This window comes from Poecilia formosa, unplaced genomic scaffold (genome assembly GCF_000485575.1).
Source record: "Poecilia formosa unplaced genomic scaffold, Poecilia_formosa-5.1.2 Scaffold423, whole genome shotgun sequence".
NCBI classification, from domain to species: domain Eukaryota; kingdom Metazoa; phylum Chordata; class Actinopteri; order Cyprinodontiformes; family Poeciliidae; genus Poecilia; species Poecilia formosa.
The window spans coordinates 600-16,104 of NW_006800362.1; the positions used below are offsets into that span (position 1 = coordinate 600).

At 37.1% G+C, this 15,505-nt stretch overlaps 1 protein-coding gene across 1 annotated transcript in view; it reads left to right on the forward strand.

Moving 5' to 3' along the window:
- Positions 1–531: 531 nt before the first annotated feature.
- Positions 532–15,505, forward strand: part of LOC103155363 (protein diaphanous homolog 2-like) — a gene marked incomplete at its 5' end in the record, with an annotated part of 266,071 nt that continues 251,097 nt past the window's right edge. The window contains 2 exons of the mRNA XM_007577025.2: positions 532–708; positions 12,465–12,569. Coding sequence (XP_007577087.2) covers positions 532–708; positions 12,465–12,569 — 282 coding nt within the window. The remainder of the gene's footprint in view (positions 709–12,464; positions 12,570–15,505) is intronic.

The window sequence follows — 15,505 nt, forward strand, 5'->3', positions numbered from 1 at the left end:
TGCATGCGTCCCATGTATGTTTTCTACTCGGAGCTAAACTTTCCCAGATTTATTAATTTAATCAACTGATGAATTCAATAAGGAATGTTTTTAATCGCACACAAATTGTATTTGATATTTTGTCCTTGACTTATTAAAATAGCATCAGTGCAAAACAGGTAATTATAACAAATGTGACGGTAAGTAAAGTCCTAAGATGTTTAATGGAGTCTTATTATATTTGGTGATATTTGAAAATTGCTTTGCATTTCTTTTCAATGTTAAGAATTACAAATTGGACAGTTTTATGTCGGGTTTTAAAGTTTTTGATTTTCCTTTCATTTTGCCACTGCATCTTTTAGCTGTCCTGACAATAGGGGTGTTTTATGTTTACAGTAAATTGTGCACAACCAAGTCCTGCGAGCAGGACATTTTCCAACTTGCTAAAGCACACAAAGCTTTTATTCCAGGCGGCCTAGACCATTTTTTTTTCTCCCATTACACAGACTGTTGTTGAAATATTTTCATTTCTCAAATGTGGTTTTCTTTCAGCGTGATCGTATAACAAGTTTCAGGAAAACTGGGACAAAGAAGGAGAAGCCTCTTATTCAGCACCCGACTGATCCCATCTCTACCCAAGCCGAACTCCCTCAGCCGCAGCCTTTCTTTGACGAGAGATCCATGAACCTCTCGGAAAAAGAAATAGTTGACCTCTTTGAGAAGATGATGGTAAGCTTTGTTTTCTTTCTTCTCCTTCGTTTAACCTAAGTTCACTCAATAATAGAATCCAATTTAGAATGCTTCATACAAACAATATGTAGAAGCTCATTTTGAAAAGATGTATTAGTGTCTTAGTATTCATGGTTCCTTGTTTTACTGCAGAGGACATTTGGTGTGTAAAACAGTTTTAATATGAACATGATTGACCTTTTTGAGTTGGCATAGCTTTTTCCGACTGCTTAGAGGCAAAAGTGAAAATATGGCCTAGAGGTCTCCCTAATGATCGATCAAGGTTAAACTGATGCTGAAAAGTATCATTGTGTGTTTCTGAAAATAGTAGATTTACATAGTCAACCCCAACCCATTTAATGTAAAATCAATATTACAGAGGATCAGAAAACTTTCAGATCTTGATTATAATCCTTGACCTTAAAGCGGCTGCCCAAACTTTTTGCCACGACGGCCAAAATTGTCTTGTTAAAAGCTCATGTAAACCACAAAAATATGTATATATTTTTTTTCAAAATAGAATTTTTTTTATTTTTTTTATTCGCTCAATAACAAAATAACCATGCAAGACTTAGGTCAGCATAACTGCCTGAGTTTTGTGATTTCTTATTATGCATGTGAGTAAAAGTTGTTGATGTTTGTGCTTTCTATTTACTATCAAACTAAGATGAATGCAGTAGCCTGGTTAATGGATGAGTAATAATTTATGTCTTACCTAACCAGCAGATGATACCACTGCAGACCCCAAATATCCAAAAACCAGCTGCCACAGAGACAGTTTCTTCCCTCAGGCTGTTAATCCAATTGACACAATGAACACCGTACAGCCAGAGCAGTTAGCTACTGTGTGTAAAACAAGATATGCATATTTGCACTATATTTTAGCATAAAAATTAGCAGTGCATATATTATTATATATACATAGTGTTGTATTATTTTTATGCTCCTCAAAGTTTGTATATATTATATTAGATGTCTATTTAAAGTCAAATTCCTTATTTATGCACATAAACTTGGCAAATTAAGCATATTCTGATAACATTTTACATATATTAAGACTTTATTTTTCTGTAAAAATGTTGGCCTAAAAAAACAAAACAAAACAAAACAAAAAATGTCAGACTACTAAATCTGCTTGCAGGTTAAATTTACCATAAAGTTTAAGAGTGCATATATTACCAAAAGGCTAAAGCTCAGATGATTGAAAAGTTCATTAAAAAATATAAATCAAAGTGTGATGCAAGTTGAGATAAATGTGGTTAAACACATGAACACAGATTAACTAACTAATTCCATTTTTCCTGTATGGTTTCCAGTTTGGGGAATTAGTCAGTGTGAGTTTCCAGGCATGCCATGATGCTATTTAGTGGGCAGGAGACATCGTCAGTGATGGAGAGAGAAGTTTTGAAAATATCCTTCACTGCATACAGATGGTTCGCCTCCACCCAGGTCTGAGCCGGCTTAATCAATTTCTGGAGTCTGTTGGTGTTGTACGCCCTCAGGCTGTTTTCCCAGTAGTCCTCGGTGTGGTAAATGGCACAGGCCAAGACAGATTCATGCAATGCTGGCAGTCCGTGTTGTTTTTTTTGTTTTTTTCCAACCCCTTCACCCAAACATCAAAAGGCAGGAGATTCCTCAGGAGGCGGGACAGAACAGTAACTCTGTTCTGTTTTTCAGAAAGCTGTATTGTATTTTCCATTCTTTTTTGCTGTCCAAAACAGAGATTGATGCATGTGTCATCAAGGAGTTAAATGACTATTAATTTGTGACTTGTGGAAGTCTGGAGCTGACCCCACAACTTTGCCCCGGATTGAGTGGAAGATAGTGGATGGATTGATGTTAAATCGGGCAAGACAGTCACATGGTCTGAAATGATCTTTTTCCCCTTAGAAACTCTTTTCTGAACATTTTTCCCTAAATAGTGAAGTCAAGCCCTTGCTTTCCTCTGTTTTTGAGAGCCTCTGACAAGTGTCTTTGTATTTTTACACATTCCTCAGAACACTGAAATGACTTTCCCCTTCTCTGCCGTCTTGTATCATTTTCATTCATTTAAAGCAAATTGTCCATAGTTATTTATTAGAAATTATTGTTGTTATATGTAAGAGATCGACAATTAATCAGTAACTGAACTCTGATCCAGAAATGCACAGTATTGTGGGGGATGTTTTCAGATTAAAGCCTTTAGCCACTCAACCCCTCACAGCCAGCTAAGCAAGGTGGGTGGCATCAACTAACCCACACTTTGGTTACCTAGCAACTCACTCACTCTAAGGTTACCACCAACAATCTGGTGAGTAACTTGATCAGTAGCAGGTTAAGGTTTTGCCAGTGTGTCACATAACTGTTTAAAAATAAACAACGTGGAGTGAACCTTGTGGATAAAACAGGAAAAGTCAAGCCTCCAGTTTGGCAATGACTCAGATATTTAAAACAACAACAACAACAAAAAAACAAGTCAATAATTATTGATGCCGTCTGTGAAACACTAATTTCAAAAGTTCATGTAATATTTGTGGCTCTAAAGTTTTATTTAGCTAGACCGGGGTCAAGAAATGTCTGGTTTAGGCTTTTATTTCTCACCACAGAAGTATTTTGCAGTATAATACCTTAAAGCTACCACAAAACTCATAGAACATATGCTACATTTATCTGAATTGGTTATGTGGAGCCTTTATACTTTTATACTTCTGGCTGGGGCCCCTTGATGAGACCCGTTTTCTCGTTATTCAAAATTACTTTTAAAAATTCATCACATAAAACATGTGCACCTAAGCAGTGTCTACATTTACACCAAACCAACCTGACGCTGCTTAACAACACCTAACCTCTGAATGCTTCCAGGAACCTGAATAACACTTCATAAAAATGGATTTCTTTTTTTCTTTTTAGTACAGCTACAAATTGCAATCATTTTGACAACTTGTTGTCAAAAGGCAAAGACTTTCTGTTTCTCTTTCGGCGTCGCAACGTCCTTGGTCCAAAAAAAATGAAATGACACCAGTGACTCCTTTTACAGCTTGTACACTTTCTTTAATACAAAGTACAATTGGACTGAGTCATGTTTTAACCTTTGACCATCACGTAATCAGTTGCTTCTCTTCCCACAATGCATGGTTGTCCTTCACGGGGTAGACTTTTGCTTGACAGTTTCTGGAAGTACAGAAAGTCCAGTTTCTGTACTTCCACCTTGAACTGTAATCCTTTTATAAACAGTTTGTTATACTTTGTTGGGTTGTTTTAAACCCAAACCACTTCAGCGCTTTTAAAGTAGTTTTTTTTTTCTTTTAGTTATTAAATCATGAATGGAAGCAAACATGCTTTTGTAACGTCCAGATGTATTTTTAATGTATTGAAGACAATTCTAGGGTTGCTACTGATGCACATTTCAAAATAGTCATACCAGTGTTTTGTTGGGTGTTTAATGATGCATCACTGACATGCTCTTTATCTGATTGTAATACAATCACCTGCTCACTTCTACATTTGATCCAGTTGTTCTGTCTGTCTGTGCCCAGCATAAAAAGAGGATCTTCTGTGCTTTTATGTATCATGAAGCTATCCATTCACTTGTCTGCCATTGTGCAGCCCCTACAATGCTGCCTCCAGAGTGTGTCATTCAGGCTGCCATCCACATTCTCTTCTTTCTTCATAGCTGTAGAAGCCTGAGTGTTGCTACTGTCAGCTCTTGTCCTCAGGCTTTCACCATCGTCTCTTTTGTGCTTCCTCGTCTCAGTGCTTGAACTCCAACCAGTAATGTCCCCAAAATTGAGTCAGGTTTTATCGTTTGGGTTGTCTGACATGCATTGCCTTGCTAAAGTGTTACAACCCCTTGAACTTTTTCACATTTTGTTGAGTTGCAGAAACAAACTTCAGTGTATTTTATTGGAAGTATTTTTTTTTATGTGATAGGCAAACCAGAAATGGGACCTCAGGAAAATGATGCATAGTTTTTCCACTTTTGTGACAAATAGAAAATAATCAAAATGGATGGCATGCATTAACTTTGATGCCCCTAAATTCGATGCTCTCCTTCCTTATTGATTGAGTTTGAGTTACAGTGAACCAGTATATTTGTGTTTAACTTGAATCCAAATTATTTGCCATTTTTTTTGTAGAGCATATTTAAATTATTTGACAGAAAATTAAGCTTAGGATTTCTACATGACACGTTATTGGCTGGTGTTTGCAAAGTAGTCGGTCCAGATGTGCCATTTATTTTTCTTTCTGCTGATTGGCTATACTTTTGAGAAAGGAGATGAAGTCTGTAGATGCTAGCTTCTGCAGTAGAGCAAAAAACCCACACTGTACATATTAATTCACATTTAGGTACATTTGATGTTTGAGTTATTACGATAGGCACTTGTAAGGTGTAAGATTGAGTTTTTGTAACTATTTCTTAATAAACTGAAGTTGGTTTCAATCAGAGAAAGAACTGGAACAATTCCACCTCATTTTTCTTAAAATACCTCTTGAAAGGCGCTCACATTCATGTGTGAATATCCAGAGGAGCTTTGGAACACAGTCAACAAGTTATGATATGCAGCCTAAGACAACTGCAGAGCTTTACGAACTCAGTTGCATATTTGCATGAGCACTGCAGTAAAACAACTCTCCAAAGACTGCAAGCGATTGCTAATCTCATTCTGCATTGAGAGTTTCAAATAGACTGCGTGCAGGGCCCATATTTTCTTACAGCAGTAATGTCTCACAGCACCAAATGCAATCATTTGACACCGTCATGTTTGTGTTACCATTGTTCTTGGGAACAAAAGGAGCTTTGGCACAAGGATTTGGATTTAACATGACTTTTTTTTTTGTTTGTTTGTTTTTATGCCATTTGTTGACAGATTTAGTATAAGTCATTTTAAATCTGGTTTTCATTTGGGCAGATTTAAAATGCTAAATATCAGACTTACTTCTCCCTCGTCCCTGGGGTCAGATGTCACTTTTGTGCATTTCTGGCCTTGTGTGCTGCAGGACTGAAATGTGAAAAGCTTTCACCCCATCTCTTTGAAGTGAGAAGCTGAATTACTCTACCTTTATTTCATAGGTTGTGTGCTCTATTGTCTATAATGCATCTGAGTGACTTGCTCTGTGTGTGTGTGTGTTGTGCTTACCTTTTCCGTATTTCTCGTACAATGCTCTCCATCGCCAGGGCCTGAGAAATGCGATCAGAGCTCAGAGTTTTCATCAGGCCTGTGTTCACTGTTTTCTTGCCCGGGCGCTCATCCCTGTCACTCACTTCACCTCTCAATTACTATGTTTGTGCTCACAGCAGCGTGACATTACACCCAGGCTTCAATTTGCTCAGTGACAGATGACACAAAAGGCATGTTTGCTGGTCTGACATTTGACAGGTCTTGACACTTGGGGTTGGGAGTTATAATTACGGTAATGCAATCGAAAAAGGGAGGGGGGGGAGGGGGTTTATTTACTTATGTACCGTCAATTCCAATCCTGCTTCCACCTATAAACTGAAAACTCTCCTGCTTTGATGTTGTACCCAGAAAATAGCTGGTGGGTAGATTTTTCTATATTTTATGCTAATAATCACCAACTTTGGTATGCATTTGTCATCTCAAATATTTTCACAGTTTTCCTTTTATGTTTCACACACTTTTTATTAACTTTACCCACATTTCACTGTTGATTGTTCTCGCATGTTTTAGCCTTGCTGTCTGCAATTGAAGGGCTGACCCTTGCCATATTAGCGAAACCTCCAGCTGTGCATTAATGACCACGATAAAATGTTTTTTTTTGTTTTTTTTTTTTTCTTCTCCCCCTCCTCTGTGGTGTGTATATCTATGCTGGAATAGCCCATAAGCCATTACTGAACAGCCATCAAAGCAAAACTGACAAAATATAGGAATAAATTCTCAGTCAGTGGTAAAGAAATGCAAATGAATACTTTATAGAGTTTTTGAAGTTAATCATTGAGAGCAGGACTGCATTCATGAAAGTGCAGAGATTTAAATTGCATCCAAATAACTTTCAATGTGCTGTCTCGGTAATTGTGTAGTGCGTAGTTATGCAATTTGTCACAGGATTTAGCTAGATATGCACAGCTTGAATTCTGAGCCTCTCATCACAATGCACAGCAGTAAATCAGCTGTTAAAAATGTCCAGTATTTTTATCGCACCGAGGAGAAAACTGTGTGGAAGAAGTGGGCTTCAATCAAAGATATTCATCTTAGGAACGGCGTAGCTCCAATCAGCTCCTAGTGAGGGTAAAGCTTTTCTCTAAACCACGAATGCATGATGTGTGACACTTCTCTATGATTGAAACAATATAATATGTGCAGTTTCATAATTATATAAAATGTAGTGTTTTGTAGGGGACCTGTAACTACAGCTAATCCCGATTCAGTCGTTTTCCTTCAAATTCTTCTTCTTGTGTGTGTTTGTAATTAAATCCTTCATAAAGGGATGAAATGTGCTCTTAATCTTATTTAATTTCAAAATGTTTTGTACCCCTTAAACTTTTTAGCATTTTGTCAGTCAATGAAGGCTGTGTTATTCGGATCTTATGACTTTTTTTTTAGAGGTACAGAAAGTGTGTGTTCAAATTCAGGAGCTGCGTCCTTTGAAGGCAGCATTTGAAGGCCGATTACGTCACCGCAAAGCGACAAAGGCTGTCCGAATTCGAAGGCTGCTGCAAATTGCGTCCTCCTTTTTCCAGGATTTGCAGGACGGGTTTGGTGTATTCATAGTAGTCCACCCTATCCCCAGAGTCGGTGGGCAGGGTGTGCTGCTAAAGGAGATTTTTGTTCTTGAAACAATGGTGAAGTTGTGTTGGTAGGTAGACTTTTGTCAATTGCATTAACATTTTTATATAGTTATGTGAAAATGTATATAATTCATTAAATTATTTATGATTAAATAAATAAAAATAAAACTCACCAGGTCTTCAAACTCCACTTTGTACAGTTTATGCTTAGTGCCGTCATGGTTGCTTGGTGACGGGGCATGCACTGAGTTAAGGTCAGAAATAAATGTAAAGATCAGACCGTCAGATTTCACAGTCGCTCACTTCCAGTCTTCATGGTCAATGGATAACTGAGTCTATGCTGATTGAGTAGACTTGGGCCTTCGAAGGTTCAGTCTCGGTGTCTTTCCACTTCACAATTATGCTACTTTGATTTGATCGGTCACATAAAACTACAGCACAACTCATTTAAGTTTGTTGTTTTGAATGCGAGAACAAATGCAATTCATTTCAAGAATTTGTGAAAACATGTTGGGATACTTATGGAAGCACAGTGACAATGTAGGACTGCAGTGCTACTGTGGCTTGTTTCAAGATGTGTGTCATTGTTAGGATGAACACTCTGGGTAATAAGTTCCTTTGTGATCCCACAGCACTTCCACTCTGCACCAAGACATTAAAACCAGCCCACAGGAGAATTACGGCATATGCCCTTATGCCTCTCATGGATCAAACTTGAGGGTAGTGGACAAAATAATTGATTTGTCACAGTTGAAGCAAAACATTTTTTTTTTTTTACTACTTACTTTTCTCAGATCCACATTTCTCTCTAGGGCAGTCTCCTCATAGATTTTCAAGCCTCGGGTGCATTTGAGGGTGTACGTTAATTATCAAGTCTAATTCAAAACCCCAACAAGTTATAAGCCAAGCGATTTTGCCAAACTTATTTGACGATTTCTTTTAGGGATTTTATTCAGAGTTGTTCACACAAGTCCAAGTAAAGTCTTAAGTGCTGAAATATACTTTTTCACATTGGATGCATGCCATCTATTTTGCTTTAAACACCAAACCGTCGTAGGTTATGAATTAAAATCCTTTTCCTGAAGCATAATTTCATACATGGACAATTGGCACATTTATATTTCTTTTTACTAGTTTGAATTTAACATGCAATAAATCGATACATTTGAAAATCGGTAAGAAATATTATCACATAAAACATATTGGTAGGCATTCATGTTCAAATAAGACATTTAAAATAGGCTAAACAGGTTAATGTTTAGCCAATTTATTTTAGTTCCTTCAAAATAAAAATTTGTTTTATTTTGAAGGAACCAGAAAGATTGAAGGTCAGACTATAAGATGTTAGTGTATGTTAACTTTATTTGTACTGAAATTATACAAATTCATTAAAACATAGTTGATTTTTAGAAGACAGAGGTGATGCCATTTATACAACACACACAGCAAAGCTGTTAGTAGCCTTTTTTTTTATTATGAAATGTATGTAATCAAATCTGTCTATATGATCTGACCAAATTAACTGTATACTTCTGTAAAGAATATGGCATTTTGCAAAGTGCTTTGGGAAGGTGTGTTGTGATTCATCTCTATATGAACGTAACTGAAATCCAACAGTCCACTGCATTCCTTTTAGAATAGAATAGAAATTCACTTTATTGTCCCACATTGGGGAAATTCACCTGTAACAACTGCAAAAAGTAACTGTGAATCTACAGACCTTACTGTCCTCATGGATAAATGCAAATAACAAAATTAAGAATATTATACTGTACCATAAGGGAAGAATTGCATCATAACATACAGTGCAATTATTAAACATTGCATACCCTGATCCAAAGGAGAGTAGCACAACTATATATATAAAAGATACAAAACGTGTATTTAAAAACAGACTATTTGCAATATATGAAAAGAAAACTGCAAACATTGATGTGCAAATACCAGTAGAAGTGTTATTTGACACCAGGAAAACTGCAAAGAAGAGCAGGGACGTAAACACTTTCTGAGTTTGTTGGCAGCACTGATGGTTATAGAGTCCGACAGCTGCTGGGAGGAAGGATCTCTGATGATGCTTCTTTGTTCACTTGAGATGCAATAGAAGGCTATGATGGGAATTGGGGTAAGAGAAGAATAGAAGAGATTAATAGTCACATCTTTAAATAGTAAATATTGACTTGCATGAGAGTGAGGCCAATACCTCAAGTCTTTAGAGCACAAGTCCAAGTCAAACTTGAAACTCTTTGTCTGGTTTGATGCAATACGGTCCAAGATGAAACTCCATCCTAGCAGTTTAACTTCAGGATAAAGTTCTCCATAAAAAAATGTTGTGCAACTTAGAAAAATAGAGGAACAAAGTTGGTTTATAAGCTAAAATTTGTTGCAAAGTCTTAATCTGTTAAAGTTAATGGCTGCCTGAAACCTCTGATCCAAATAATCAGACAGCTGCTAAGCCTCATCCCCAGTGAAGATCTGCCATGCCCAGAGTGCAGCCATTTTAACTTATTGCTTGGTTGGGGGAATATGGTTTGGTGAGGGGGAAACACCTGCTTACTTGGGTTACAGTGATTGAGGACTCAGGAATTTAGTCAAACACATAATGGCTTTGTTTTTCTAATTTAAACATTTCTTTACTTGGATGGAGAGCACTGTCGAAACGTTTTGCCCCCTACACATTTCTTCTGCTTTCTTTTTTTTTTGTCTAACTGAAATATTTCATATTATCAAACCCATTGCAATACCAGACAAGGATAACCTGAGTAAATACAAAAATAATTTTTTTTTCAAAAGGCTTTTAGTTTTGCACCATATGCAGAGGGAAGCACACCATTCACCCAGAAACACAGAAACATGGGCCTTTGTGTTCTATTGATCTATTTTCCCCTTGAAACTCTCCATTTGCGGAGACTTTCTTTCACTGTGGTTAAAATATGTTTATAAACATTTCCGGACTAATAGATGACAGTGGATTTCTTTGCCTTGAATTTCTTTATATTGGGATATGGTGCGTTGCTTACTTTATGTCGTCAGAACGGTTCTACTGAAGTGATTTCTGGCAGTTATCTGACCTGGTAAGGGAAGTGTAACCAAAGAAACAACATTGGCATGCACAGATAATTCATCATTTGAGATGAGAGAGCAATTATATGTTCAGTCATTTGGTTAGCTATCTTCCTTTAAAAGATTACATAATTTAAAAGATGCCTTTTGTTTGATCTGATACATTTAAGTGTGATTTAACAGGTGAAAACTAGAGAAACCTTTAAGGGGGAAAAATACTTTGTCACAGCACTATGGTGAAGGAGGATTTCCTGAATACACCAGTATAATAATGTTTGGTATGAGCACAGCACCCTGATCAGTATTAATAAATTCTTCCCGGAGTTTGTCAGACTGGCGTTCAGATAGCGAGCTGGAGTGCTCGTCTGGTCTACTGGCATCGCTAGAAGCTCAAATCACGGCATTTCAGTTACACCAGCAGAATAGTCCTGATATATCGAGACTCTTTTTATGTTGCCTGTGAGGGTATAATTAATAAAAGAGCATTAATCATTTTGCAGGCTGAACATGGAGGGCTCATTCCTCCAGTTTGCCCCTTGACAAACGTCCCGCAGGCTCACCACTCATGCAACCCGCCGCCCCCCCTCTGTGTGCCTGCAATGTACTCACCCCGCCACATTCTGCCTCCTTTATTGAATGCCAATTAAGCAGATAAATTAGCAGGGTTCAAAGATTAATTAAAAAACCTGCTGGTTTCCCTAGGTGATGAAAAAGTTTCGGCTGCATTTTTTTTTTCCTCCCCCTCTTCCAGTTCCACAAGAGATGTTAATGGTTTTCTTTTTAGCTCAGAGGGTATTTACTGGAGGAGATGTAGTTAAAGGAATTTAGGTCACAGTGCCCGTGGTTGGGATTCCTGCCCATGTCTCGCAGACAAATAAGGCTGAACAACTTCAATCTGATTACTTGTGGTAAGATAATAAAGCCAATGTATAATACACTGCTCTTATTTGATGATGCACCTAATTTACAAGGTGAATTAGACATTTGATCAGATGTAGAGAAATCGGTGTGAAATCAGAGCTGTGATGGTTAAAGATCTTTTCCTTTCTTCCCACTAGAGGGCAGCATGCCTCCGCATCTTTGTGGAATCCCCACTGGAGGATGTTTTTCTCCTCTCTGTTCATTCTAGCCATCTCTTTGTGAGAGAGTGCTTCTGATAAACATTCTCCTCCATTCTAATCATCATGTCATTCCCTAGCTTTTAGTGCTCTGTCCGGCCTTCACTCTATCCTCTGATGTCTCTCACATGAAAGAACTCTTTGTGATGCCGAATTAAAGTAGCATGAAGATAATACTCCCAATAACACGTAGATACTGCCTATCCAGCCTATCAGCTGTGATTGCATGGCCTCAATAGAAGCCATGTTGTTTGATTTTGTTCTTCTGTTCAGAGTTGGGTTGCAGTGTGCGTTTTTTTTTTTTCGTTTTTTTTTTTATATTGCTGCTGCCTTTTTCTACTTTTATTTCAAGGACTAATTATTCCTGCCATTATACTCTGCTGCCACAGCTTGCGACTTCAACAAAGAAACATGGTAGGGAATTAATTTAAGCATGGGACAAGATCTGATATAAAGGAGTACTAGTGGAAATGGAAAAATAATTGTTTCTGCGCCTGAAAGGTTTCTACTTCCTGATGGACCCATTATACTGTAAACGATCCAGTTCACAGAGTTTAAGGTTTTCAAATGCAGAAATTTACTTTTTTTTTTTTTTTTTGGTTATGTGTTTATTGGGATCAACTACAGCTGCATATAATTTCTTCATGTTTTTTTCTTTGCCGGGCTAATTTGATGTTGTGCAGTAAAAAAAAAATTCTAGCAAATGCTACAATCGACGGAACATGTTTTTTTTTTTTTTTTTTTTTTTTTTCATGTTGGTGTTTGTGCCCTTTAAATGCAACCTTGAAAAAGTTTGGAGAGTTTAATTAGCTTCACTTCTCTGTTTTTCTTTTCTTTTTTTTTTATAATAGGAGGACATGAACCTCAATGAGGATCGTAAAGCCCCTCTGCGTGGGAAGGAACTGGCCATCAAGCGTGAGATGGTGGTCCAGTACATCTCGGCCACTGCCAAATCTGTAAGTGTCACAATAAATGAGTGTTTCAAAAGTGTGTTTCATTTGTGAAAACGAGGTCAAATAACCTGATGCTCCGTTTCATACTCTGCTTTGTCATCCCTTATTGCACACTCACCACTCCACCACCTTTCCTCACTCTTCATGCTTGAGGCCCACCTCTTTGATTGCAGTTTTGATCGACTTATTTGTCTTTGATTTTTTTTTTTTTCTTTCTTGTTTGCTCCTTGGATCTACAGGAACATCTCAATAATGTTATTGAAAACTTGATTTAATTTCCATCATGTGATTAAAAAAGTGAAACTCATAGGTTTATTTCACACCAAGTGATTTATTTTAATGGCGTATTTGTTATTTTTGTTGTTTTAAGGGTATAGCTCATAAAAGCCCAAAAATCTAGCTTGTCAGAAATTAATGTAGCTGGGTGCTCATGTGAAAAAACTACTTGTGATGCTGAATTAAGATTAAAATAACACCCTGATACACCAGATACTGGTGTCCAAACAGGCTTGCTACAACTGGAAAATTGAGTGGAAGGAAAAGGTGGAACAAGGTTAACTGCGGCTTACAGCAGACTGTTTAGCAAAGCGCTATTAAAGCAAACTGGGTTTTTTTTTTTGTTTTTTTTTTAATAGCTAAGCAAAACTAACCATGCAGCATTTGTGGAATAATTCATGCAAAAGAGAACTGATTGCATAAACCATACAGTACATGAATATACTTTTTAGGCTGACATGTCTGTATTAGATATCCATTCAGTAGGTATCATGTAACCTAATTGTCTGAGTTTTTTAAATATATATATAAATTCCTGTAATAAACACATTTTCTGATACTATTCATATTAATTGAGATGCACCTGTAACTTGGAGCTGCTTACCTAGTTGGTGATTGGTGGATGATTCATGTTTGTCCAGTCTTACTTTTCTTTTGTCCATTGATGGTGGTGGTGGTGTCTAACCTTTGACCAGCTACGTTATTACTTAAAGTATAAATAAACTCAGAGTTGTAAGATATTGTTCACAATAAATTGTAAAAAGTTCAGATATTAAGTATTGAACTTGATAAGTGTTTTTATCTTATAAAAAAAAAAAAACCCTGCTTGTTTAAAAAAAAAAATAGTGGATTTCAGAGAGTCTTATGAAAGGATTTATTTCTCTTAAAGACTCAAGGGTAACAGTTGAAGAATAATATAAAATTGCAATCTGTCGCCCACTGAAAACATTTGTTGCTTTTGGAGACAACAAGGCAGACCTGATTAGGATTTCTGCTGCTCAAAACACCACATGGTTGGATCTGGCAAGAGCAGAAAATGGAAGTCTGTGTCCTTTGGATTTCTAAAACACCTAAATGTCGTCTTTAAAATAACGTGACGCAACTCGTGTTTGCTGGCACCGAAACGATAGCATAAACCCCTTTCACGCACAACACTGCATTCCAGTAGTCTGACAGGAAGTAAACATGTGGGTGTCGTGCTTTGTGACGGAAAGCTGACTGGGGTCAGGTCTTTGTTCAAACACAGACCACTTTGAAGACGCCTTAAGCTTGCATGGGCCCATTCTTTGACCGTCTTGTTAGCGGTGCAGACAAAATTAACAGATTGCGTCACTCTCGATTTTATTTGCTCCCATTCTTTTCATTTTAAGTAGTGCTTGTTGGAGCAAACATATGGACTTGAAGTCTAACAAAACTTTGACCATGGAGTGATGGAGATGAAGTAAACAATCACAATTTCTCAAGTTAACACCAACAGATATGGTATAGGAATGCAGCTAAAACTTTTTTTTTTTTTTTTTTTTTGCCATTTACTCACCGTTTCTGCCACTGTACACAAACCATGCTTGGATAAATTTGTCTTAAGTATCTGGCTTCAATATTTACCACCAGTTTCTTAATATTTTAGATGAGTAACAGTATGATTTGCAATTTTTATATCTTTTTTTATGTGGCAGTATATTGAAATGACTTCTTTCCTAGAGATTTTGGAGAACCTTACTGAGGTGATATTCATAGCACTTCTGAAGAGAAGAAGTGCTTTCTTTCTTCATTGTTTCCTGAACCTGGTAGCTCTGCCTTGACATCGTCATTTATTACCTTGCTCATTGTTATGGTAATTAACTGGCATTATTGATAATGATGATTATCCGAGATGATTGAATTCCTCACAGGGCCCATTATGCTTTGTGAGCAGAGATATTTTATTCAAATGAATAACATAATCTGTGTAGTGAAAGGACAGAGGACAAAATGTGATGTCTGTCTGCACCCTGCTATCACATTTAATAGGGCTGATGGAGGAGAAGGGGAGGGGGACTCGGTGTCAGGGATGAAATAGCTGTTCATGCAGGCTCATGCAAATGTGCAGTTACAGTACAGGACTACTGTAGATCCCCAACAATGTGTAATATCTGCTAACGCCACCGGAGGTTGCATCAATTTGATTGTTTAGGTGGGCTTTTCAAATAGTTTTTTGAAATATTTTATCATACCATCCAGCAGTAGACTGAGGATTTCTATTGAACAATTTGCAATAGTTGTAACGGTTTGCAGCAATTACTGTGAAAATGTAACAATTGTGACAGGTTGTAGCATATTGCTAGACTTGTTTGTGAAAAAATGTTTAGGCTGTGTTAAATTGTAAGCAAATCTCCATCTTTTATCTAAGAAACCATAATCGCACGGCTTAGAGAGTTCTGATCAGCATTGTTGAATTAATGACCCATTGGAAAGTTTGAAACTTGGAACAGTTGAAAGAAGGAATTGCATTTCAGCAGTATAGTTATGTGTAGCTGGTAATGGGCTAAATATAAAATGTTGCACAGAGTCTAGATAGGTGGTTTGGCTTTTTAACATTCTGGGCTTTTTTCTATCTTGCTGTGGGGTTTTCAGTTTGGCTGTGGTGTCTCCAGTGTCTGTCATTTCTGAAAGGCTTACTGTGT